This window comes from Engystomops pustulosus, chromosome 7, assembly GCF_040894005.1.
Source record: "Engystomops pustulosus chromosome 7, aEngPut4.maternal, whole genome shotgun sequence".
Classification (NCBI taxonomy): domain Eukaryota; kingdom Metazoa; phylum Chordata; class Amphibia; order Anura; family Leptodactylidae; genus Engystomops; species Engystomops pustulosus.
Window position 1 is genome coordinate 76,632,277 of NC_092417.1, and position 26,502 is coordinate 76,658,778.

The 26,502-nt window shown below is 41.9% G+C and overlaps 2 protein-coding genes across 3 annotated transcripts in view; one reads left to right on the forward strand and one right to left on the reverse strand.

Moving 5' to 3' along the window:
- Window positions 1-1,463: 1,463 nt before the first annotated feature.
- BBOF1 (basal body orientation factor 1) lies at window positions 1,464-25,035 on the reverse strand. Its single transcript, XM_072116890.1, has 11 exons — window positions 24,911-25,035; window positions 23,415-23,664; window positions 19,709-19,774; window positions 8,584-8,727; window positions 8,414-8,494; window positions 7,825-7,895; window positions 6,627-6,771; window positions 5,565-6,058; window positions 2,901-3,005; window positions 1,956-2,024; window positions 1,464-1,650 (listed from the first exon to the last, which is right to left on the reverse strand). Exons 1-11 carry the CDS (start codon window positions 25,000-25,002, stop codon window positions 1,527-1,529), a joined length of 1,641 nt encoding a protein of 546 aa, XP_071972991.1. The 5' UTR covers window positions 25,003-25,035; the 3' UTR covers window positions 1,464-1,526.
- Window positions 24,993-26,502, forward strand: part of ENTPD5 (ectonucleoside triphosphate diphosphohydrolase 5 (inactive)) — a 33,909-nt gene continuing 32,399 nt past the window's right edge. The window contains exon 1 of one of the 2 annotated variants that reach the window (XM_072116891.1): window positions 24,993-25,110. The gene's annotated coding sequence lies outside the window, so the exon portion shown is untranslated. The remainder of the gene's footprint in view (window positions 25,111-26,502) is intronic. The other variant, XM_072116892.1, reaches the window with a different exon arrangement.

The following is a 26,502-nucleotide window of genomic DNA, read 5'->3' on the forward strand; positions in this document are numbered from 1 at the left end:
AATACTTACCCGGTATTGTTAGTCCTCTTCCTTTTATTTCTTATCCCTTTGATAGATGAGACGTCATTTCACCACAGTAAGACATCAATCTCTAATAATTTATATCTATACCATCAGCTGTTTTCCTTTGATGGCAGGCTAACAAATATGACGTAATTTAACACTATCCATCGGGACCAATTGGATGCCGGAAGAGGGAGGCTGGTTATCAGCTGACTATACTGGAATTGCGTACTTCTCACTGATTGGTGTATTGTAAACATACCCCAACAATGATGTCACCTAGCAAAGTTATAAGGGGACGGCAACTCGCTCAACGTCTTAGATCAGCCCAGTTACCCCCTGAGCACACCATATATATGGCGAAACATGTCGGGGGGGCTGCTTGAGTGCGTGTATTTTTAAATTGTGTGGTGTTGAGAGTTAGAGGCAGAATCTAAGCCAGTTGCTGAACTGCAGCAGGATCCCGATTTGCAGGATCCCTAGCAAAGTTATAAGGGGACGGCAACTCGCTCAACGTCTTAGATCAGCCCAGTTACCCCCTAAGCACACCATATATATGGCGAAACATGTTGGGGGGGCTGCTTGAGTGCGTGTATTTTTAAATTGTGTGGTGTTGAGAGTTAGAGGCAGAATCTAAGCCAGTTGCTGAACTGCAGCAGGATCCCGATTTGCAGGATCCCTAGCAAAGTTATAAGGGGACGGCAACTTGCTCAACGTCTTAGATCAGCCCAGTTACCCCCTGAGCACACCATATATATGGCGAAACATGTCGGGGGGGCTGCTTGAGTGCGTGTATTTTTAAATTGTGTGGTGTTGAGAGTTAGAGGCAGAATCTAAGCCAGTTGCTGAACTGCAGCAGGATCCCGATTTGCAAGCATCAAACAAGATAGCTTAGCAATACGTATGGTGGAGTGTGCTCACCAATAGTCATTCCTAAAACAGTGTGAACACTGCTGATAGGGAATATATATAGAGGTTCAGGCTTTATAACTACAGAGAGCTTTTTATACGCTCTAAATCAGTGGTCCTGCATACAGGCAAAAAGTCACAGATAACGGCGGTGGAGAAATTGGACAGCCGCACAGGCTAATATGTAAAGGGATTGAGAATCCATGAACCCATAAGCCTATGTAAGGGATCCACTGTGAATAAATAAGCGTTGCTATCTCAATACTTATTTAAATAACAGCTAAATGGAACCTATTGATAAACCTTAGGATATTTCCTTATGTGAATGCACACTGCCTTCCTCTATATTGAGCCTTCTCCTGTATATACACTAATAAAACAGCGCTCTATTCCCACCACGTTAAAATTTAAAAAATTATTTTCGTACACATATATTAACCCGCGTGTCTATTTAATTTTAAAGCATATTAAAAATAAAAGTTAATTTATATATTTTTGCTCTAAAGACCTTTGGTTTGCAGAAATGCTAAATTGTTGATTTAATACTAGAATGAGTAGGTAAAATGTTTATTTTGAGAGGCCTGCAATACATGATATCAGCCATAAACAGATATTTAGCTCATGACCTGGCATCTTGTCTTATGGATGTCTGGTAACACAAAGCTTCTTGAAGATTCTTCATGATTGAGTTGAGTTAGGAATATAGCATGTCCTTGGTCTTGTGTGTTTCCAGGTGACCTAGGGATTACCCAAACAGTGTTACACAAGATGTATTTGCTATTTATAGCACTCAATATCCCCAAGTGAGTAAAATGATAAGGAAAAAAGATTTTGGTAGTATGGGAACTTTCCCTATGTGCCTCCAATATTGAGCAGCTCCCTCCCCACCTCATTGGATTTCTAATGACTATTAAAGACTCAAGAACAGAGGTATATAGAAATACTCCTGTAGATGTTGGATTTATTCAGGCTTTGTCTGAGTTATAGATCAGTAAAAAACACATTACTATAGAGCAGAGTACCTCAAGTACCGCCTGCCTCACCTTTCACAGTGGTCTCCTGTCATTAAGTCATCTTGATCGCTCCCTCCTTTTGTCATGGGATTTCTTTTTCTACAAGAGAAAATAAATCCCAATTCAAGAGAATTCAGTCATTCGCAGCATGCTCCATAGCCCAGGTTTAGGGATATTAGTAAAATATATTCATTAGTTAAAGACTGCCAACCATTTCTTTACCGGTTTGTTTCTCTGGTTCTAAAGAACACTGAACCCCATGCCTGGGCTCAATGAGATTCCTAGATCTAAAATAAATATAGAAGCATGCTTCTCGGTGCTGTAGGGGGGTGTCTAAGGTGATATTCCCCCCTCTGGCCTTACAGTGTGGCTCATCTGAGGCAAAAAGTGACTCTCCCACTCATTTACATATGGCTTTAGAGGCAATTTAGATGACAGTGTTTTAACATAATGCTAAAAAGCATATTTCCTACTAAACTTGAGGGCGCTGTTAGTGTAGTGGGATAAAAGCTGGTGTTTAGTGGGATAAAAGCAAATGATTGCTGATGCTTAGTTATTAAACACCATTTACATATTTTTAGAGATGGTTGTTTCTTGGTAATAGGGGTTGTCCAATAAAAAGAATATTCATTTTAAAGTGATAAGCAAAAATGATAAAGTTTTCCTTAACATTCCCTGCTTCTTGGCTACTGCTGCAGGCAGGAAAAACTAGGAAAGGCCACTCAGCCTGCCACTGTTTGTGGTGGGGATCTGACTTAGTGGCTCTCTCTTGGTGTTTCCTGAGAGGTTTGGAGATACTCGTACAGTAAAATTGAGAGTTAGGTATGTTCTTATTATTTTTCTAGCCTCTTGTAAAGCTCATTTGCATAGAAGTTTGTTTTTACAACGACCTCAAGACCCCTAAACAAGCCCAGTTCCTTTAGCTATACCGCTGCTTAATGCCTGAACCGATTTTGTTCTTGAAGGCAGTCTTACCTGATAACAGAACCATTCATTTTTGCAAACAGCAGTCTCAGAACTTTCTCCTTTTGTTCCCATGTCAGGTCCCCGAAATCAGCTCTTCCACTCTGAACATGTGACCTATGAAACAAATACTCATTTTCAGAGTAGCACAGTCATAAGAGGATTTTGGTGGATTTAAAAATAAGTACCAGGTCATGTAAGGAGTAACCAGTTACAGGTTAATAATATATATGGGGTTACTATAGTGTCAAATGATGCAGACATTGGTATACTTTCCCATGCAAAGAATTGGGGACAGAAGTGGTAATGCCTGCATTAATGTATGAAAGCTTTGTGAGGGTAGTATAGGGGTTGTCTAGTTCATTTGTATAATGAAAAGTTTTTCAATTTACTTTCTGTATCGATCCCTCATGGTTTTCTAGATCTCTGCTTTCTGTCCTTCTCAAGGCTGCGTTCCCACCTGGCATTTACATTGCATTTTGAAACATTTTGAAATTGGTAAGGAGAGGCAATTTGCCTAATTACATTGCTGTTTACATAATGGAACTGTTAACGCAATGTTAACACATGCATTAACAGTGCAAATGTTAAAAGCCATGTAATTATAATTAGGCAAATCTCCTCTCAGTTGATGTATTGCGTTTCAAAACGCAATTTAAAAGCCATTTGTGAACGGAAGCACAACCTTTTTCACAATGCAATCCAAGCGGTCCGGTAGGGTCTTGGTTGAATTGCATATGCATTTCCACAGGAACGTATGTGATTGTTAGGTAGCACCTGGTGTTTTGCATTGTTCAGGAGCAAGATATATGGGTGCTCATTACTTCCATCTGGATTGCTTTTTGAAAATCCAGATGAATTGTGCAAATGCAGCCCGAAACTTCTTATAGAAGGACAGCAAGCCGAGATCTTGAAAACTAAGGAATTAATCCAGAAAGCATATTGGAAAATTGTAACTTATCAATAAAACAATAACATTTATTTGTGGAAACTGGTCAACCAAGTTAAAGGAGATCTACCATCAGGATAAAGATTGTAAACCAAGCACACTTACATACTGGTGTGTGCCCTCTCTGACAGGATCTGCTCTTCTTTTCGCTGCTCTTCTTTTAGCTACTTATTCCCTTAAGAAAAAAGGGCTTTAAAAACTATGCAAATGAGACTGAGGGGCTCCAGGCTCCATTAACACCTATGGAGCCAAGACTCCCTCACGCTCATTTGCATAATTTTAAAACCCTTTTATTGTAAAAACCAGGGCATAAAAAGTTAAAAGAAGAGCAGATCGTTTCAGAGGGGGCACAGACACACTAGTATATCAGTGTGCTTGGTTTACAATTCTTCATCCTGGTGGTAGATGTCCTTTAAGTAGGCCGGTACATAGTGGAATTGTATGGAAAAGATGACTGTGTACTGTGTTTGTCAGGGTGGTGAAAACATAATGGGGCAGATTTTTCAAGCTGTCTGAAAGAATATATCTGGTTGCTCATGGCAACCAATCACAGCTCCCCTTTTAATTATTCATGGGCAACTAGAAATATTCAGATTTTCAGACAGCTTGATAAATCGGCCCCAATGAGTGGAGGGGCCTGAGAGTAATCCCCAGGAAATCAGAACTAGATATAGGGAAGCATTTCTCACATGTTTTCAGGCGTGGCAGGGGTCGGCCCGAATGCATCTGGGTTTCCAATTAAACACATGTAATTGGCAATAAGCTTGCACACTGTGTCCGACACTGTTAGTGTCTAGTCGTTAGTGGATATGTATCACAGCGACTCAATAGAATTGTGTCGCACGCTGTATAAAAAATGTGCACACAAAAAAAATGAGCGCAATTCCCCAGCAGTGCAGGGTGCACCCGATAATTGAAGACCATGCGCCAGTATTCAATTACCTGGCGCACCCTGCACATTCGTGGGACATGCTGCACTAAAGCAGTTTGTCTCGCTTTTGATAAATTTGGGGCACAGTGTTTTGAATTGTGTTCCTGATCGCTGTCACGGGTACTCCTGCGACCCATGTCCCTCTCCACTGCCCAGGACCACCGCCATGTTTCTTTCCTCTCCATGTTCCTGTCTCTGCTCCGGCGGTCAGGCGTGCGCCTCCTAGGGCCCGTGTGCTGGCTCCAAAAAATTTAAAGGGCTAGCGCACCATTAATTGGCGCTGCTTGTTTCCAGAATTCTTCATAGGCCAGCCTCTCCCTGCAGACGCCGCCGGTCTTTGTGCCTTTTAGCCATTGAGAAGGCTTGTTCCTGATGTCCTGTGATTGCTCTCCGATTTTCTGTTGTGACCCCAATTGTGTCAGTGACTGATCGTGTGCTGCCTGTCTCAACCTCATGTCTGTCCCCGACCACGATCTTGCCTCACGATTCTGTACTATGCCTTGGCCGACACCACAGACAAAGTCTGTGGAGCGACCTGGTGGTGACACACTGCAACAAGTCCAACCCGCTTTGGGTGGGATCTAGGAAAAACCGGGTGCCGCTTAGACTTCGCTCCTAGGTGTCGGTTATGTCATCGTGTGCAGTGGTCCAGTGGAGTGGGCCCACTACCTCTGGTGCCTGACAATTGCTTATGTTTCACTGGAATTGCAAATGCAATAAGTCTGATCACCACCCACAAATGCAATTTAAACAACATCTGTGAATGCACCCTCAGTGTCATGATTTTAAAATTTACCATTTATCCGCCTCCATGAGGTCATGGCTCACATCGTTGGTACTGTGCTCTTTATTGTGAAATGTTCGGACCTTGGGGTACTGCTCAGTGCCTGTGGATGCCATTTTCATGCGGCTTTGGTATGCCACCTGTGCCATCTTCTTATAACAGTTCCTGCTTGATTTGATCTCCTGCCTCACATGCTCCAGTGCCTCAAGGAAAAAATTCTCAACCTGAGTCCTCTCCTGCAGGATGTTATGGGCCAGTTTTTTCACCCTGTTCATTTCTCTGTCCTTCAGCTCTAGAGTTTTGTGCAGCTTTTGCAGCTCCATATTTCCTGCTTGATCAGTCCCTTGGATTTGTCTCTGTATTTTATGAAGGGCATGCTCCTTTTCTAGAGTGAGCTTTTCTAGGCTGCTCTCTAGGGTCCTAATGGTCTCTTGTAGAGCTTGGTTCTGAGCATTCTTCTCAGTTCCTTGGTGGATCTTTTCCTGTATAAGCTGCTGGTTAGTTTCCTGTGAAATGAAAAAAGACCTTTTTGAAGGATAAACAAAACATTTAGATATACTGGACTATTAAATAAGACATTAAGATGTCACTTTCCCAATTTATAAAAGAAGAGGAAATTCTAACATTTTCTAATATCAAGGCATATTATTTTTCCACTAGCTGATTTTTTATGTTTTTTTGCTTTCTGTGAGTAAGAGAGAGAGGTGCTAACTGAAGTATATGATTACCTATCCTCTAAATAAATAAATAAGTTCATGAAAAATTGAATAACCCTTTATAATGAATATTGATAAATTAATTGCTATGGACGGGGGTTACATTTATATTAGCCGTTTATGGGCAGAATGGGCAAATGCATGATAAACTTGATGCATATGAGAAAACTAACCCTAAGACTTCTACAGCTGCTCGGGGCAGGAATAGGCCCTGCTCTACCTTTTGCAGTGTGGCCACTCAAACACAGTTTGGTGAGACACAGAGTGCTCATGCACCATGTCCGTGCATAATGCATGTCCCTGGAGACCATGAGCTATCTGCCGATTTTATGGCCTTATGTAGAAGAAAAGTTCTAACCTTCTCCTGCAGAAGCTGCTTCCTCTCCTCCTCCAACTGTTCCACTGTTTTCTGTAACTCTCGAGACTGGTTCACATGATAAGTAATGGCTTCTTTTAGTCGAACGTTCTCCTTAAAGACTGATCTTCCTACGTCACCCAACTGTCTGCAAGAAATACACACATAAAACTGATAAAGCAAACTTTATAAAAGTTTACCCTCAGCCTGTAAGCTCTCGGGAGCAGGGCCTTCACTCCTATTGTTTCCATATGACTATGTTTTTACTCTGTACTGTCTCATTTTATTTGTATATGAACTCCATGATTTATAAAGCGGTACGAAATATGATGACGCTATACAAATAGATTTAGATAAATAGATTATTAACCAACAAATTTCATAGGAAAAAAAAAACTAATTTCATAAGATTATTATTAACCAAGAATCTGGTTATTTTTAAGCAAGCTCTTTGCCAGGAGATAGAATTCGAGTGGTGTCAATTCAGCCATCTCCACCAACCTAATTACCACTAACCAGACTCGCCTCTACCGTTCAGACCCCCCTGCCTTCCCATCAGACTATGCTTGAGTAGCTTTAGAACCTGAGATCATGTTTGGACCACCAAGCGGATAGCTGGTGCTTGTAGTGAGCGTCCTTTGCCAAAATAATCTGGTTATACCTTGCAGTTAGGATTTTATAATGTGACCTTATCTTTATGTGGGTAGCAGTGAAAAATGTATGGTAGGTATCTCACATCATTCAACAGACAGTGGCTATATTCAGGAATCAGAATTGGACTGGTAGTTATGGAGGTCTAGGGTATTCCTGTTCTTTTCTAAAACATGGAATCCAACATCAAACAGTATGGGGGCATGCACTGCTTTATGGACTGATTTGGCAAGCTCTGTGTAGTGCTGCAGAATATGTTGGTGCTATATAAATAAAGGAATTATTATTATTATTTATCATGATAAAGCATATTCGATATTCATCTACAAAAGGTATATTTCATAAAGTTCAAGACCAAACATTCAAGGAACACTATTTATTTGTGGCTGGAGAGCATGTGCTGAGGCCTAAGTACACATAAACATATTTGGAAGTTATATGGCTGAAAAAAAAGTTTCTTTGTTATGATGCTGCATTAGAACAGGAGAGAAACATCCAAAAAGATGGCAGTTAAGAAGCGATAGGTAATGGGCAGCAGAGACACGCTTACATGACCGCCTCAGTGTGAGCCTCCTCTGCCAACATTATAATTTTCTTCTCTGCCTCCTTCTCCAAGCGTTGCTGAGGAAAATAATCAAAGAAACCAAATCAAATCTAAAAAATACACAATGGAAGGAAATGGCTCGAAAAAAAAAACATTATAAGATTCTGTTGAAGCAATGAGCAGAAAAGAGGGAGAGTTTTACCAGGCTGAAACTGCATCCTTCCAGTTTTGTTCCAGGTGGCCTCTTAAAAGTAGGACATGTGTCTACTCGCTATGTATTACACTCACAGTAGAGACTGCAGAGTGCCAATTCATGACCCATTCATTAATGCCTTGGTGCTGTATGAAGATGTTGAGTTTTGCACAGAATTACCCTCCACATAAGATCTGCAGGAGTTCCTGGAATCCATCTCCTTACTAGCACTTTAATAACTTTGTGTTGAGATTAGCTGCGTCTTTGTGAAGTTCTGAGGTTACGTTATAACTCACTACAGAGTGCACACAAATGGCTATTTAGTAGAGTTCAAGAAGACAGAAGAGTTGGAGTGAGAATTAAGTATCAGCTGCACAGTAAGATCACGCGCAGAACCTTTACCTTCTCCTCAATGAAATGCTTCTCCGTATTGGACAGAGCTTTTTGATGATCCTTTTTTGCTCTGAGAAGGCTCTCCTTAATCTGCATAAAGAGAACATTTATGTAAATGAGAGGTCCATATCCTCACTGGTTGACAAAGCCACCGTGGGAAATGGGGTGGTGGTGACAACCTCATGTAGTTCTCTCTCTAGTTCAGCCTTGTGTCTGCGGAATTCTTTCATCATTCTAAACTCCGACTGAATGACTTCCATGTCATGAGCTCTACGGGAACATTCATCTTCAAGACCAGAAATCTGCTTCTTATATGTTTCCATCTGGGGAAGAACAGAATTCTTTAGGTAATGACAGTGATAAATTGCACTTCCAAGTGATCAGGATTTATTATTTCATGATGGAAGTTAGAGATCATAATGTACTCTAAAGATGATGTGCTTGGAATTATCCCTGAGCGTTAGTGGGGGAAAAGGCTACAAGATGCACAACTAAGATAAAATCCCTGCACAATTCCCTTTAAAAAATTTTTTTTGTAAAATCTAAATAAAGACGAAAGCAACAACAATGATAGCAAAAACCTAAGCAATGATGAAAACTGTACGGATGTTACTGGGGTGATACATATGTTATAAAATGCTGCCATGTAAATTGCTCCATTATTCTCCTCTTAAATGTATTAAGAGGCTATATAGATTTTTTTTTTGTTCTTCGAATAAATATGCTCTATGGTCACTAGGTGGCAATATTGCAATTGAAGAGTAAAAGAAGGATCCCGCCATTCTTTATAACAGAACAGAATAAATTAATTTCACTAGATACGTATGTGTATAACAAATATAGTCTAAAATCATATTTGCACATACAAAAAAGCAAAACATATTTTTAATAACTATAGCCCAACCCCTGGGACTACACAAATGATTCTGTCAGGGTGCAAGGTCAGTTATAACACACAATTATATTGTAATGCAAATGTTTAGAGAAAGCAGAAAGACATATTTGCACTGCAGGTGTGATGGGCTTCTGCAACCTGTCTTTAGTGAAAATGAGGTCCATTTAGAGAAATAAAAGCACCCCATAGTATGTTACCCAGTTTCTCTAGAATGCAGTAATATCCCACACATGGTCACAAACTGCTGTTTTTCCGTGCACAATATGGCTCAGAAGGAAAGGAGCGTCAATTGGCTGATTTTTGCAGTAACAGATTTCAGGTGCTCAGTCTCAATTGCTGAACCCCTAAAATAGTAGGGCAGTAAAAACCCTTAAAGAGTGGAGCTAAGGTTTCCTACTCCCTCACAGTCTGTTTTCTCTCTTTTTTTGATTGATACAGTAGCTGACTATGAATCATACCAAACCCTGTGAATTCCCCCTGCAAGGGGTATGTGTTTTGCTGTGACCTATTTCAAAGCACCATTCTGTTTTCCTTCAATAAAATTTTGTTGAAACTAAAGAGTGGACCTATGTTAACCCCTTAACAACCTTACTCTTTTTAGTTTTTTCACTTGAATTTTCACTCACCACCTTCAAAAAATTTTTATTTTTCCTCGAAAGAGCTCTGTGACAGCTTGATTGCTGCGTAGCAAATTGCACTTCATAGTGATGGTATTTAATTTTCCATGTCGTGTACTGGCAGGGCCAGTTCTAGACAAAGTGGGGCCCTGGGCAAAACTAAAAGTGGGGCCCCAAAATAAAACTATTTTATGACCAGACACAGTAAGCAAAAGGCTCCATTTAGTATGGTAAAACAAGCTGTAATATGGTAGAATTTTATAGGAGATAGATAGATGATAGGGAGATTGATGGGCAGCATGGTGGCTCAGTGGTTATCACTACAGCCTTGCAGCGCTGGTCAACATCTGCAAAGAGTTTGTATGTTCTCTCTGTGTTTGCGTGGGTTTCCTCCCACTCTCCAAAAAAATTACTGGTAGGTTGAATAGATTGTGAGCCCCATGGGGCTCTGCGTAATCTGTGCGTGCAATATAAATAAAGGAATTATTATTTATAAGTGTTATGATAGAAGATAAATATGAAAGATGATAGAAATTTCTAGATGCAGAATTATAAAGTAGATTATATATATACAGGAGATGGATATGAGAGATAAATACAGTAGAAAAGAAATAGAAGATTGATTATTAAATAGAGAAAAAGCAAGATATATAAATGGTCAGATTATATGAGAGATAACTAGACAGATAGATCATAAGCATCTTCACCCAGGAATTCAGCCAAGAGGTATTTACCCTTTCAACGCCTGGCATTTCTGGATATTTTGTTGCGTTATTGACCAGAGCAATTTTACAATTTTGACGTTTAAAAATTACAGCAAAATTGCATTAAAGAGTTTATAGAAAGAGGCGCCTTCATGCAATTTTGATTAAAACTGAAACATTTCATTAAAAAAACTTAAAATTTGACTTTGATGACAAAAAAGGTGCTCCAAACAGAAAATATTTCCCTTCACATCTCCTAAATGTAATAGATGGACATGTGTAGAGTTCACAAATGTCCCATAGTGATATGTTCACATAAATAAATCCACATAATATCACTAATATGTAATAACTGCTTTTCATCTACAAATTTAAAGACAGTCACAACCTGCAAAATATAGCAATAAAACAGAATAAAAAGTAAAGCGGCCATAAAACCTATAGAATAGAAAGCAGACAACCAGGCGTTTGGTTTTTGCATTTGGCAATTAACATTCAAAATTTTCTCTAACATATGTACAAATTCTGAATACTTATATAAAGAAAATATACTTTCCTAAAACAGTAAGATGTGAGGAGATCATACAGACCCCACATGTGGATATTCACCAAAATATGCAGCAAAAGGGGCATTAAATCCATTTTTGCAGAAATTGCACTGAGCGTCACACAGATCTATCATTGTATGCTCCCTTACACAATGGTAACCCAAATAATAACTATATATCCATAACCCAAGCTAATGAAATAGCAAAAGTCACTTTTAGATGTGCGCCATTGTATTAGCTGGACAATAGCAGAACCCTCCGCGCTTCATAAGAAAATGAGTGAGAGCATCAAATAACATAGGTGTAAGTAATGGAGGATGGTGGGAAATAAAAACTTTATTCCAGAACATGTGTGTGTGTTTGGTGGACATGTTCTGGGTCGCAGTGTTAATATATAGTAGCCACATTAGGCGAAGAGGATTGAATGTTCATTGTATCAGTAAATTTTCACACAAAAAAAAACCTGTCACAAAATAAAAGGCAACAAGAGAGAAAGTGTGTTCTTAGATAGTTCTGGATAGGAGAGGGTTAAAACATGAATATTAGTTAAAAAATTATTCCTTATCAAAATGTAGTAACATATAAAGTGAATATTTCCATTATCTGTGAGGAGCAGCAGCTCATGTGTGCAACAAATGCTCCCTGCAGCCTGATGGCTAAGAATCTGGATTGGGGGGGGTTAATTTCAGGGGGCTGTATCTCTGGCTCTGTGACACATAGAACCTTACTTCTTTTTTCTATGAAAGAAGAGAATCTCTTTTATATGAATCTAAATTTGTGTTTCTAAGTGTCAGGAAAACGGAGATAATAACTGTTAAACTGCAGTTGGGAGTGTTTTTTATATATAAAAATTGCACCTGATATTCTCACTTTCAACCTGAATATCTCTGGATCCATGGCACCTAGAGACACAATTCATGATTCATTTGAAAGAAGAGATTCTCTTTCCTCTTTCAGGGGGCCCTGAGCAATTGCCCACTTTGCCTACCCATAGCGCCGGCCCTGTGTACTGGGAAGCGGGAAAAAAATTCCAAATACAGGCAGTCCCCGGGTTACGTACAAGATAGGGTCCGTAGGCTTGTTCTTAAGTTGAATTTGTATGTAAGTTGAAACTGTATATTTTAGAATTGTAGATCCAGACAAAAAAATGTTTGGCCCCAGTGACAATTGGAATTTAAACAGTCTTTGCTGTAATGGGACCAAGGATTATCAATAAAGCTTCATTACAGGCACCTTACAGCTGATTATTGCAGTCTGGGACTATAGTAAAGCATTCAGAAAGCTTCACCAGAGGTCAGATGGGTCTGTCTGTAACTATAGGTTGTCTGTAAGTCGGGTGTCCTTAAATAGGGGACCGCAAGGACAGTGAAAATGGTGAAAAACGCATTTGCACCATTTTCTTAAATAGGTTTTCTTGTACAGGTTTTATGATGTTTTCATACATTTACAAAAATTAAAACCTCCTGAAAATGTTTTCTTTAAATTTTGCCATGTTTTGTCGCTAATAACTTTTTCATACTTTGGTGTACGGAGCTATGGGTGGTGTCATTTTTTGAGCCTTTTGATGACGTTTTTATTGCTATTATTTTTAGGACTGTATGACCTTTTGATCACTTTTTATAGATTTTTTAAATATTTTTCAAAATGGCACAAAAGTGCCATTTTTTTTTTACTTTGGGCGCTATTTTCCGTTACGGGGTTAAACACAGTGAAAAACCGTTATTATATTTTGATAGATCGGGCATTTTCCGAAGCTGCGATACTTATTTTGGTTTTATGATTTTAACTGTTTATTTACATCAGTTCTAGGGAAAGGGGGGTGATTTGAATTTTTAGTTTTTTTATTATAATTTTTTTTTTACTTTTTTTTTATTTTAATTTTTACTATTTTTCAGACTTCCCAGGGTACTCTAACCCTAGGTTGTCTGATTGATCCTAACATATACTGCCATATGTTACAGTATGGCAGTATATGGGAATTTTCCTTCCTATTCACTACAATGTGCTGATAGCACATTGTAATGATAGGGTTAATATGAGTCATCTGAAGATCCAAGGCTATCATGGCAACACATCGCCGCTCCCCGATGACGTCACGGGGAGTGACGCTCGTTGACAAGATGGCGCCATCTTTTTGAAGCCGCCGGCAGCATTGCCGGCAGCGACTGGCAGGAAAACACCAGCAAAGACTTACTGGCTATAGAGAACGCTCAGCCCCTGAGCCCTCTCCATGCACCGGGACCTGACGCGCCGTACTAGGACACTCCATTTGCGTACTAATATCACTAGTGTCTAGTATTTCCCTTTTATTGTTTTCTTTGGCACTCACAAAGTTAAGTGAAAGTAACAGCAATACAAAAGAAAAGAATCGCTGTCCTTGATGTGTAAAATTCTCTACAGTGCACTTAGCATAAAGAGGTTTGAGCAGAGGACGTTGAACAGAAAAGGGTGAAAAGGATTTAATAAAAAGTCCAAAACAACTTCAGAGAAAGAAAGTTCAGTGCACTCCCGATAAAATCACAGACTTTTTTCAGGTCATGCATGGTACAACCTAACATACACAAATGCTGATCTCTTTATTGTAGTTCATATTTATGACACCTCAATGCCTTAATAACCGAATGGTTCTGCATAAATCACCAACTTGGTCGGCTGCTGGAGTTTAAAAGCCACAGGTTGACAGCAGCAATTTACACCCACAATTTGTGCCAGTAATGATTATGGGTATTAGCAGAGCCGGATCATCATTGGCGCTATTGGAGCGCTAGCGCCGGGCCCCCGGATCCGGATTTGTTGTTTGGGGGCCCCCGGCCTGGCGCTCCAATAGCGCCAATGTTCAGTCTCCTGCTGGGCCCCGACCCTGTATTCGGCAGTCGGGCAGGGGCCTCCGTCCGTCCGGACAGGAAGCTCCTGCCCGTCCCTGTATAGTGCTCGATGCGGCCGTTTCCGGCCGCTCGAGCACTATTACTGGAGCGATGTGGCCGGAATACAACCCCGGCGCACATCGCTCCAGGAACTAGGCTGCGCGGCCGCGTGATGACGTCATCACGCGGCCGCGCACCCCTTCCTGCCCGGACGCGGCAAGAAGATAGAAGCTGCGGAGCCAGAGGTGAGCAGAAGTTTTTTTTTTTTTTTTTTAAATCAAACAGCAGTAAAAACATGGTGGGGGCTTGTATAAAAGTATTCATTTGGGATTTGGTGGTCGGAGGGAAGAACATGAAATAATTTATTGTGGTGGGCAGCATATCATATAATATATAATTCATTGTGTGGGGGGGCAGCATATCATATAATATATAATTCATTGTGTGGGGGGCAGCGTATCATATAATTCATTGTGTGTGGGGGCAGCATATCATATAATTCATCATGGGGGGCAGCATATCATATAATTCATTGTGTGGGGGGCAGCATATCATATAATTCATTGTGTGTGGGGGCAGCATATCATATAATTCATCATGGGGGGCAGCATATCATATAATTCATTGTGTGTGGGGGCAGCGTATCATATAATTCATTGTGTGTGGGGGCAGCATATCATATAATTCATTGTGGGGGGGCAGCGTATCATATAATTCATTGTGTGGGGGGGCAGCGTATCATATAATTCATTGTGTGTGGGGGCAGCATATCATATAATTCATTGTGTGTGGGGGCAGCATATCATATAATTCATTGTGGGGGGGCAGCATATCATATAATTCATTGTGGGGGGGCAGCATATCATAATATTCATTGTGGGGGGGGCAGCATATCATATAATTCATTGTGTGGGGGGCAGCATATCATATAATTCATTGTGTGGGGGGGCAGCATATCATATAATTCATCGTGGGGGGCAGCATATCATATAATTCATTGTGGGGGCAGCATATCATATAATTCATTGTGTGTGGGGGCAGCATATCATATAATTCATTGTGGGGGGGCAGCATATCATATAATTCATTGTGGGGGGGCAGCATATCATATAATTCATTGTGGGGGGGCAGCATATCATATAATTCATTGTGGGGGGGCAGCATATCATATAATTCATTGTGTGGGGGGCAGCATATCATATAATTCATTGTGTGGGGGGGCAGCATATCATATAATTCATCGTGGGGGGGCAGCATATCATATAATTCATTGTGGGGGCAGCATATCATATAATTTATTGTGTGGGGGGCAGCATATCATATAATTCATTGTGTGGGGGGCAGCATATCATATAATTCATTGTGTGTGGGGGCAGCATATCATATAATATATAATTCATTGTGTGGGGGGGCAGCATATCATATAATTCATTGTGGGGGGGCAGCATATCATATAATTCATTGTGGGGGGGCAGCATATCATATAATTCATTGTGTGGGGGGCAGCATATCATATAATTCATTGTGTGGGGGGGGCAGCATATCATATAATTCATCGTGGGGGGGCAGCATATCATATAATTCATTGTGGGGGCAGCATATCATATAATTCATTGTGTGTGGGGGCAGCATATCATATAATTTATTGTGTGGGGGGGGGCAGCATATCATATAATTAATTGTGTGGGGGCAGCATATCATATAATTCATTGTGTGGGGGGCAGCATATCATATAATTCATTGTGTGGGGGGCAGCATATCATATAATTCATTGTGTGTGGGGGCAGCATATCATATAATATATAATTCATTGTGTGGGGGGGCAGCATATCATATAATTCATTGTGTGAGGGGGCAGCATATCATATAATTCATCGTGGGGGGGCAGCATATCATATAATTCATTGTGTGTGGGGGCAGCATATCATATAATATATAATTCATTGTGTGGGGGGGCAGCATATCATATAATTCATCGTGGGGGGGCAGCATATCATATAATTCATCGTGGGGGGGCAGCATATCATATCATTCATTGTGGGGGCAGCATATCATATAATTCATTGTGTGGGGGGCAGCATATCATATAATTTATTGTGTGGGGGGGGGCAGCATATCATATAATTCATTGTGTGGGGGGGGCCGCATATCATATAATTCATTGTGTGGGGGGGCAGCATATCATATAATTCATCGTGGGGGGGCAGCATATCATATAATTCATTGTGGGGGGGCAGCATATCATATAATTCATTGTGGGGGGGCAGCATATCAAATATTCATTGTGGGGGGACATATCAAATAATTTTGTATTAGTATTCCAGTATTCATTCTAGTATATTAGATTCTTAGTGGAGTGGTTAAGCATTTATCAAGAGGGATCACAAATAGTTCACAAGGCTAGGGGGGGACAGTATATTAGATAATTCATTGATTGGGGCAGTACATTAAGTAAATGTATTTTAAATAATTACTTGAGGTGACCAGCATCTAAAATTCATGGGGCACCACCGTATAATAGAGAGGGCTATAAATAGGTAAATTAATTAATTAAAGAGGGCAATAAAAATTAAGTCATTAATTGGGGGGGCAACATATATACCGCATATACCCGTGTATAAGCCGAGTTTTTCCAGCACAAAAAAATGTGCTGAAAAACCTCACCTCGGCTTATACACAAGTCAATTCAAAGAAATAACTGTAATACTCACCTTCCAGCGCCCAGATCCTTGGCGCAGCTCCTGATCCTCAGCGCGGCTTCTCTTCTTTCTTCTCTATCTCTTCTCTATCCATCAGAGTCGTGTCCATGCGACCTGCCGGCTGGCGCAAACTATGATGCGGCAGTGTCGTCGCATCATAGTGTGCACCGGCCAGCAGATCGCATGGACACGACTCTGACGGCTGTTACAGCAAATAGAAGAAAAAAGAGGAGCCGCGCCAAGGATTGGGAGTGAGTGAGTATCGCCGGACGGTGAGAATTAAGTTTTTTTTTAAATGTACTTGGCATACAGGGGGCTGGCTATATACTATATGGGGCTTGCTGGCTGTATACTACATGGGGCTGGCTGTATACTACATGGCGCAGGCTGTATACTACATGGGGACTGGCTGCGATACTACATGGGCCTGGCTGTATACTACAGGGGGCTGGCTGTATACTACATGGGCCTGGCTGTATACTACAGGGGGCTGGCTGTATACTACATGGGCCTGGCTGTATACTACAGGGGGCTGGCTGTATACTACAGGGGGCTGGCTGTATACTACATGGGGACTGGCTGCGATACTACATGGGCCTGGCTGTATACTACAGGGGGCTGGCTGTATACTACATGGGCCTGGCTGTATACTACAGGGGCTGGCTGTATACTACAGGGGGCTGGCTGTATACTACAGGGGGCTGGCTGGATGTATACTACATGGGGACTGGCTGTATACTACTGGGGGCTGGCTGGCTGTATAATACAGGTAGTTGGCTGGATGTATACTACATGGGGGCTGGCTGTATACTATATACTGTATATATGATATATGTGGGGGCACAGTGTGGTCAGTTGTGATGTGAGGGGTATATATGATATATGTGGGGGCACAGTGAGGTCAGTTGTGGTGTGAGGGGTATATATGATATATGTGGGGGCACAGTGTGGTCAGTTGTGGTGTGAGGGGTATATTTGATATATGTGGAGGCACAGTGTGGTCAGTAGTGTGAGGAGTATATATGATATATGTGGGGGCACAGTGTGGTCAGCTGTGGTGTGAGGGGTATATATGATATATGTGGGGGCACAGTGTGGTCAGTAGTGTGAGGAGTATATATGATATATGTGGGGGTACAGTGTGGTCAGTTGTGGTGTGAGGGGTATATATGATATATGTGGGGGCACAGTGTGGTCAGTAGTGTGAGGGGTATATATGATATATGTGGAGGCACAGTGTGGTCAGTAGTGTGAGGAGTATATATGATATATGTGGGGGCACAGTGTGGCCAGTTGTGGTGTGAGGGGTATATATGATATATGTGGAGGCACAGTGTGGTCAGTTGTGGTGTGAGGGGTATATATGATATATGTGGGGCACAGTGTGGTCAGTTGTGGTGTGAGGGGTATATATGATATATGTGGGGGCACAGTGTGGTCAGTTGTGGTGTGAGGGGTATATATGATATATGTGGGGGCACAGTGTGGTCAGTTGTGATGTGAGGGGTATATATGATATATGTGGGGGTACAGCGTGGTCAGTTGTGGTGTGAGGGGTATATATGATATATGTGGGGGCACAGTGTGGTCAGTTGTGGTGTGAGGGGTATATATGATATATGTGGGGGGCACAGTGTGGCCAGTTGTGGTGTGAGGGGTATATATGATATATGTGGGGGGCACAGTGTGGCCAGTTGTGGTGTGAGGGGTATATATGATATATGTGGGGGCACAGTGTGGTCAGTTGTGGTGTGAGGGGTATATATGATAAATGTGGGGGTACAGTGTGGTCATTTTTGTATTTGAGGGTCAGGTGTAAGGAGTATATAGGATGATGCCAACCATGTCTGTTTTATAAACCTGCAGAGATGAGTCACGGCTGGAAGAAGCCTCATGGAAGATCAGAAAGAAGGGAAGAGACAACATGAGGGACGTCACCTGTAAGTGATTGGATGACACTGCGGCCTCTATGCAGGACTGGTATATACTACTATATGGTCACTATATGGTGGTATATACTGGTCTGTGTGTGTAGGTTATTACATAGTATTGCAGTATTATCCAGTTATTATGTAGTGGTAATAATCATGATGTAATGTTATTATTTGGGCTCGTACAGAGGTGCTATTAGTGATATTGTCCTCCGCTCGGTGGTGTGTGTATAATAACAATATGGCGGTAAAGATCATCAATAAATGGAGTTTATATGTGGTAAATTATTGGTAATACCGGTCTGTGTATAGAGTCTTGTGCTCATTATCAGGATGTTGGTATTATGTTGTGGTGATACTGTGTGCTGCATTTTGGAGGAATCATTTATAAATAGATGCGCTATTGTTTGGAATACTGGTCTTATGGTACTTTTAATTGGTAACAGTATTGTGGTATCATTATTTTATAATAGTATTTTTTGGTTTCTAATATCTCTAGAGCTTTGAAACAGTATAACTATGTGGTATCTTTTTACTTATATTGTTGTGGTAGGGGGCCCCACGTCGGCTGCATAGCTGGGGGGCCCCATCCTAAATGAGGTGCTCCATACCACTGAGACCCTTAATCTGGCCCTGGGTATTAGGGCAGATGCACACGACAGTAATGTGTGTTGTATTAATGCAAAGTAGAGCTCATAAATAAAGAACTCATACTCACCCTCTCCCGTTCAGCTGCGGGGCCGTCCCTTGCCACCCTTGGGGTGCAGCTGTACGCGCTGCGTCACCACAGGCCTCTGTGTACAAACAGGACGGCACCGCAGCTGCAGGGGAGTGGGAGAGTAAGAGAACTTTATTATTAGTCATCTACCCCAGGATAAAAATATCCCTTTAATTACTGTATATTTTTTGGAGTAATTCATCTCCACCTATCAGCCATTAAGAAATGACTGTCCTGTATCTAGAGAAAATGTAGCTTGCAGATACATATATTCCAGCAATCTTTGTTTTATATAACATTATGATCTTATGGACCTATGCTCACTCACCAGCTTTATTCGCTCATCTTCAGCCATTTTCTTCTGCATTATCAGTTGTTGCTTTAGTTTCTCAATCTTTAGGAGAAGAGATGGACATGGTTATTGTAGTGACTGTCAGGCTCGGGTAACCAGTGGGTCTCATCTATACACACTCTCATACTGCCCTGAAGCTAAGAGAAGGGCAGCAGAGATACATGATCGTCACATGTTCACTGACCCCCTGCTCCAAACAAATCTGTCAGCTCTTGTCCCAGGAGGTAGAGAGGACGAGCTATCAGAGCAGAGAGGAGATAATGATGATGGTACAGGGACTTGGAAACCAGCGTGACTCAATGCAGTATGTTGGCAGAGAGCCAGGTATACTTTTATATGCTTTCAAAAGTGGGCAGAAGCAGTAATGTTAACTATGAATGTATTAACGTCACAAGTGAACACACTCCCTGGTTTATTATTTTTTAACATGCGACATGGAGGAAAAGGATGTGTATCTATGGGGTGGGAGGTACTGGCTGTATATACTATCTATGGGAGGATATCTGGCAGTATATAATATCTATGGGGGTCTGACAGTATATACGATCTATGGGGGTGTTTGGTTGTAGGTATACTATCTATGGAGGTGTCTACCTGTGTATACTATTTATAGGGGGGTACTGGCTGTATATAGTATCTATGGGTGGTGGTCCGGTAGTAAATACTATTTGAACTGGCTGCATATATTATCTATATGGGGTCTGGCTATATATACTTTCTATGGAGGGTTGTGATTGTATAAACTATCTTTGGGGGGGGGGGGGGCTCTATATACCGTATATACTCGAGTATAAGCCAAGTTTTTCAGCACTTCAGCATTTTTGTGCTGAAAATTCCCCATTCGGCTTATACTCGGGTATATAAAAAACAATAAACTGAGTACTCACCATTGTGATTTCCCGTTGTGACCCCAGTTCAGTTCCTGACTATGCTCCTTCGCTGTATGCCTTGATCTATTGCTACTTCCCCAACTCTGATCCCGTATTGCCCGACCTGGACCTGCTGCCTGTCCCCGACTACGAGATTGCCTGCGTTCCTGTACCTCGACCTTGGCTGCCATCGCGGACAAGTCACGCCTCTGGAACGACCTGGTGGTACCCGGCCGCAGCAAGACCATCCTGCTTTGCGGCGGGCTCTGGTGAAGACCAGGTGCCACTTAAACTCTGGTCCCAAGTGTTGGCTTGTGTCATCGTCCACGGTGGTTCAGAGGATCCACTACTTCGCATCCTGACGCCTCTTCTATCTTAATGTGCGTGGCAGGTCCGCAGCAGGTCCATGGGCAGCACCTCTTCTAAGATCATCGGAACTGCCGGAAGGTGAGTATGGAAATTTTTTTTTTTAATGTGCTTGGCAAATGGAGCTGGCTGCATACTTAAGGGGGCTAGCTGGCTATAAAATACAGGGGCTGGCTGGCTTGATATATACTACTGGCGGCTGACTATTTACTACTGGGGGCTGGCTGGCTATATACTACTGGGGGCTGACTATTTACTACTGGGGGCTGGCTGGCTATATACTACTGGGGGCTTGCTAACTATATACTGGGAGGCTGTGACCAATGCATTTTCCATCCTTGGCTTATACCCGAGTCAATAGGTTTTCCCAGTTTTTGGTGGTAAAATTAGGGGCCTCAGCTTATACGCGGGTCGGCTTATACTCTATATATATACTATATATGGTATATGCATGATCATGAGTTCGCCTGATGCATTTGCACTGGGTTTCAAAACACAATTCAATGGGCACATTTACTTACCCGTCCGGAGGAGTTCCCGAGGAGTTCTGGCGCAATTCACAAAGATTGTGCGCCCGATATCCTGCATGTGTCGCTTCCCCGCTCAGGTCCACCGGAGATCACCTTCTTCTTCCCGGTGCATGTAAGTGCATTGGTTGCGACACAATTTTAATCTTAAATCCCCCGCTCAGTCTGAATCAGTCGGATCGTCCGACGGCATGCCCCCCGATTTCTGTGGCATGAAAGCTGGCGCTGCTGCGCGCCAAAATTCGATCGCATTCGACATAATCCCCTTCTAAATGCTGTCCCAGCGGTGCAAATATCGAGTACCATGAACAGTCCGGCGTAAATCCGATCCACGGACCCTTAGTAAATAAGCCCCAATATGTGTATCCAACCTAACTGGGCTTTATATTAATTATGGGATTCTGTATGTAATCAGTTCAGGGGGTCTGGTACAGATTATAAATTGCGGGTACTGTACTATAATTTATTCGGGGGACTGTATAATGAATGTTTGATGTGGGGAATATTGTGTTCAGTCGTGTTTTGAGAGTGTTATATATTTAGAAACACAATCAATTATACTGTGACTTTGTTTTTTTTTAGGGGCACAGTGTGGAGATGTGCTGCATGACATTTGGCGGTGATAAACCATGACCTGGAAAAATCTTAATGAAGTCCTCTTCATGATGGAGTAGATTGTATCCTGTAAGGTACTAAATACCACTAAAGTCTGTGTCACTGACTGGCCTACTAGCGTGTGAGCCAGCATCGGTACGTGCAATGTCAGTGAGTCAATGACGATGTGTGAGGTTTTACCAATTGTTATTAATGTTGTTGTCAGGCACCAGGGGTAGTGGACCCACTGGACCACCGAGGACGATGATGTAAGCCGACACCTGGGACTGGAGTCTATGTGGTAGCCGGTTTTCACCAGAGCCCGCCGCAAAGCGGGTTGGACTTGCTGCAGCGTGGTACCACCAGGTCGTTCCACAGGCGCGACATTGTGCGTGGTGACAGCCAAGGAGAAGTACAGAATCGTAAAGCAAACTCGTGGTCAGGGACAGGCAGGAGGTCGAGACAGGCAGCACAGGATCAAAGTCAGAGATGTAGCAGAACGTCAGGACAGGCAGCGCGGGATCGAAGTCAATAACGGAACCAGGGTCACAACAGGAAATCAGAAAAACAGCGCAGGGCATAGGAACAAAGCTTTCTCTAAGGCACAAGGCATGAAGATCAGGAAGAGGCAGTAATTTATCTTGGCAGGCAGCCAGGCTGCGCTAATTATCACTTGTTTATGTACCGAAACAATTGCTGTAAATAAATGATGTATAGGTTGGACACACAGCTTTGTAGAGCTGTAGATGAAGTAAAGAATGTCATTTTAAAATGGTCTAAAGATAAATTACCTAAAAAATTAAAGGATGACCTAAAGAAACTAGTTAATTGAGAATAAAATGGTATATGTTGGGCAATATTGTAAAGGTGAAGGTTATCCAACTACTATAGGACATGCCTACATTACCCGCCCTGTACACCTCCCATGTTGTAATAGTATCTACAGGCTCCGGCACAAATTCTGTTGCTATATAAAGCGCACTATGGCATCAGATTACCAATCCAGAAATGAATTGAAAGTAAAAATACATTACAAAATTACAAGTGATGGGATTTGGCGGGAGATTAAGTAAAGGGAAAAAAGGTATTGAACTTGGTTTAAAAATTAACTATTAATCATACAATAATTAATATTTAACTTCTGGTGGCATATCTAAATGTATTACTAAAAAAGAGAATTCTGGGGCATGGACCGCCTAAATAATAACTCTGGGGAAACTACCTTACTCTCCAAACTGTCTCAAAAAATAAAACTTGGTGTTATGTAATATTGGTTGCAGTGGGGGAGGGCAGGATGACACAAGATAGCAACAAGGAGGAATTTACCATCTCATCTTTCTTCTCATCCTGCTTCTTGAGAAATCCAATGACATCTAGCATGTCCTTCTCCATCTGATACTGGTTCTTTGTCAGTTCCACATTGTTCTGTGCAAGGCTACGGGCAGCCTCTCGATACTCGGCTCTGGAGAATTCGGTTACTTTTAGCCTGGCCTCCCACACAGCCGCACTCGCCTTAGCCCTCTCCACCTCTGATTCTTTATCCACTTTATGTTCATGCTTTCCAGCCCCCTTCTTCCTAAAAGTCAAAAGTACTACAGAGTGACAACAATCTGCTGATCCATCCTATGGTGCAGGATCTTGTCTTCACACATAGTTGGGGTGGGAGAAAGATCTTATCACATATTGGGGTGAGGGAAAGATCCTTCTTATCACATATTGGGGTGAGGGAAAGATCCTTCTTATCACATATTGGGGTGAGGGAAAGATCCTTCTTATCACATATTGGGGTGAGGGAAAGATCCTTCTTATCACATATTGGGGTGAGGGAAAGATCCTTTTTATCACATATTGGGGTGAGGGAAAGATCCTTTTTATCACATATTGGGGTGAGGGAAAGATCCTTTTTATCACATATTGAGGTGAGGGAAAGATCCTTCTTATCACATATTGGGGTGAGGGAAAGATCCTTCTTATCACATATTGGGGTGAGGGAAAGATCCTTCTTATCACATATTGGGGTGAGGGAAAGATCCTTTTTATCACATATTGGGGTGAGGGAAAGATCCTTCTTATCAATATTGGGGTGAGGGAAAGATCCTTCTTATCACATATTGGGGTGAGGGAAAGATCCTTCTTATCACATATTGGGGTGAGGGAAAGATCCTTATTATCACATATTGGGGTGAGGGAAAGATCCTTCTTATCACATATTGGGGTGAGGGAAAGATCCTTATTATCACATATTGGGGTGAGGGAAAGATCCTTCTTATCACATATTGGGGTGAGGGAAAGATCCTTTTTATCACATATTGGGGTGACGGAAAGATCCTTCTTATCACATATTGGGGTGAGGGAAAGATCCTTCTTATCACATATTGGGGTGAGGGAAAGATCCTTCTTATCAAATATTGGGGTGAGGGAAAGATCCTTCTTATCACATAATGGGTTTGGGACTAGATCTTCTCTTATCACATATTGGGGTCAGGATAGACTAATATATGGTCACATACTGGAGAGAAGTGGGGTCTTCATGCTGTGGCGGAAAAGTGGTCTTATCACATACTGAGGAGGTGGTGGGGGCTTATCCCTGATTTAGGTGGGTTTGCGATCTCCTGGGACTCATTCTTCTCCTGCCACATCCTATTTTCTTCCTGTGTAATGTCTTATTTTGCCTCTATATGTGTCTATGATGAGTAGCAGTGGCCTCTCTGTCCCATAAGGGTCAGGGGTCTCTAGTAACACACACTGGGTCGGGATTGGGTCATGTCTTATTCCATCGTGCGGTGGAATAATAACAGTCCTGCTCTGGGGGTCACGGATACCTTTTGCCTTTCTTTCCCCGCGCCGCTTTCTTTCGGATCCCAACCATGGCGACCCGCAATCCTCCACAGACAGCGGTGTGTACAGTTACCATGGGGACAACCCGCGTGACAGCCGGTGGGCGGGGCTTGGGCGGTGGGCGCGGAAGTAGCGGTGCTCTGCCTGCAATGGCACCTGCCGCTCCGGTGCCTGATGGAGACAGGTGAGTGCGATGCCGACACCTTCACGGTGACAGGAGAGAACTGCCGCTGGGCTCGGAGAGCCCCAACCCCTGTGTGTTCCCTGCCCTGTATGCATTTGTGCACCTCCTCATACACCGCATATCACTTGTATAACTACTTTATGTTATTCCCATGTATACACCCTCTATATAACTATTGTACGTTATCATATACCACCTCCCCACCCTTTACAACTACTTTATGTTATTTCCATGTACACAACTCCTCATATACCACACACCGCCATTCTACCTATTGTGTATTATCTCCAAATCTCCTCATACACACATCTATACATCCCCTCATATACCCACAGCCCCTTATAGCTTCTGTATGTTATTTCCATGTATACACCACACCTGCTTTATAACTACTGTGTATTATTCCCATGTATACACCTCATCATATAGGGCACACTCTATTTATAAGTACTTTGTTATTTCCATCTATATACATTATCATATACCGCACTCCACCGTTCTAACTATTATGTATTATCATTACATTAATATCTCCGTATACTGTACATCTATGAATCTCCTCATATACCACACACACTCCTTTAACAACTATTGTATGTTGATTCTATGTATACCTCTTTGCACCTCCATATACCGCACACCTGTGTATTGCATACACACCTCTCCATTTACTGTATGTTATCCTCTGCACCAGGTGTTTCTGTTATAGAAGCTCCAGATCTGGCAAACAGTGCACCAGTACCACACACATCTCACAGTAGAGGGGGCCTTTCGCCACCAAGATCGACCCCAAAACTTTGAATTATTTAATATGGAATATGCAAATATCTTTTCCAGGGTGGGAAAGAGGAAAACCTTTTTTCAGTATCATAGTATATAAGGTTGGAAAAAAGGGGCAGATCTATAAAGTCCAGCCTATAAGACTAAACAGATGTTTTTTCTCTATAACCCATGATATAACATATACCTAACAACCCCCTGCGGCATAGAGTAACACAGTCTCACTGCTTTCACAGTAAAGAATCTCTATCTATGATGATGGTGCAACATCCTCTCCTGTAGACTTAGAGTAGGGGTGTCAGACTCATGTTTCCCGCAGGGGGGGGCACATAAGCCTTGTGGTTTACCTAGAAGAGCCAAATGTCATATTATTAATGTATAAATAGATCTACTTCAGCTGTTTAGTAGTTACATTTATACATCCTAACCATTACAATCAGCCATTTGAGGTCACGTACAAAACTGAACCAGAGACTCTGTATGTGCCCCTACAATAGTCAAAATTCCCCCATATAGTAATCAGTAGTCACAGTGCCTTCACACGGTAGCCAGGAGTCACAGTTACCTTCCACTGTGCACCTGACTGACTTTTTCTGTGCCCCTATTTACCTT

Coding starts and splice junctions, on each gene's coding strand:
- BBOF1 (XM_072116890.1), bottom strand. CDS start 25,002: ATGGTAACTGTACACACCGCTGTCTGTGGAGGATTGCGGGTCGCCATG. Junction 23,665..24,910: donor CGGGGAAAGAAAGGCAAAAG/GTATCCGTGACC, acceptor TTTGACTTTTAG/GAAGAAGGGGGCTGGAAAGC. Junction 7,896..8,413: donor AGCATTTCATTGAGGAGAAG/GTAAAGGTTCTG, acceptor TATTTTCCTCAG/CAACGCTTGGAGAAGGAGGC.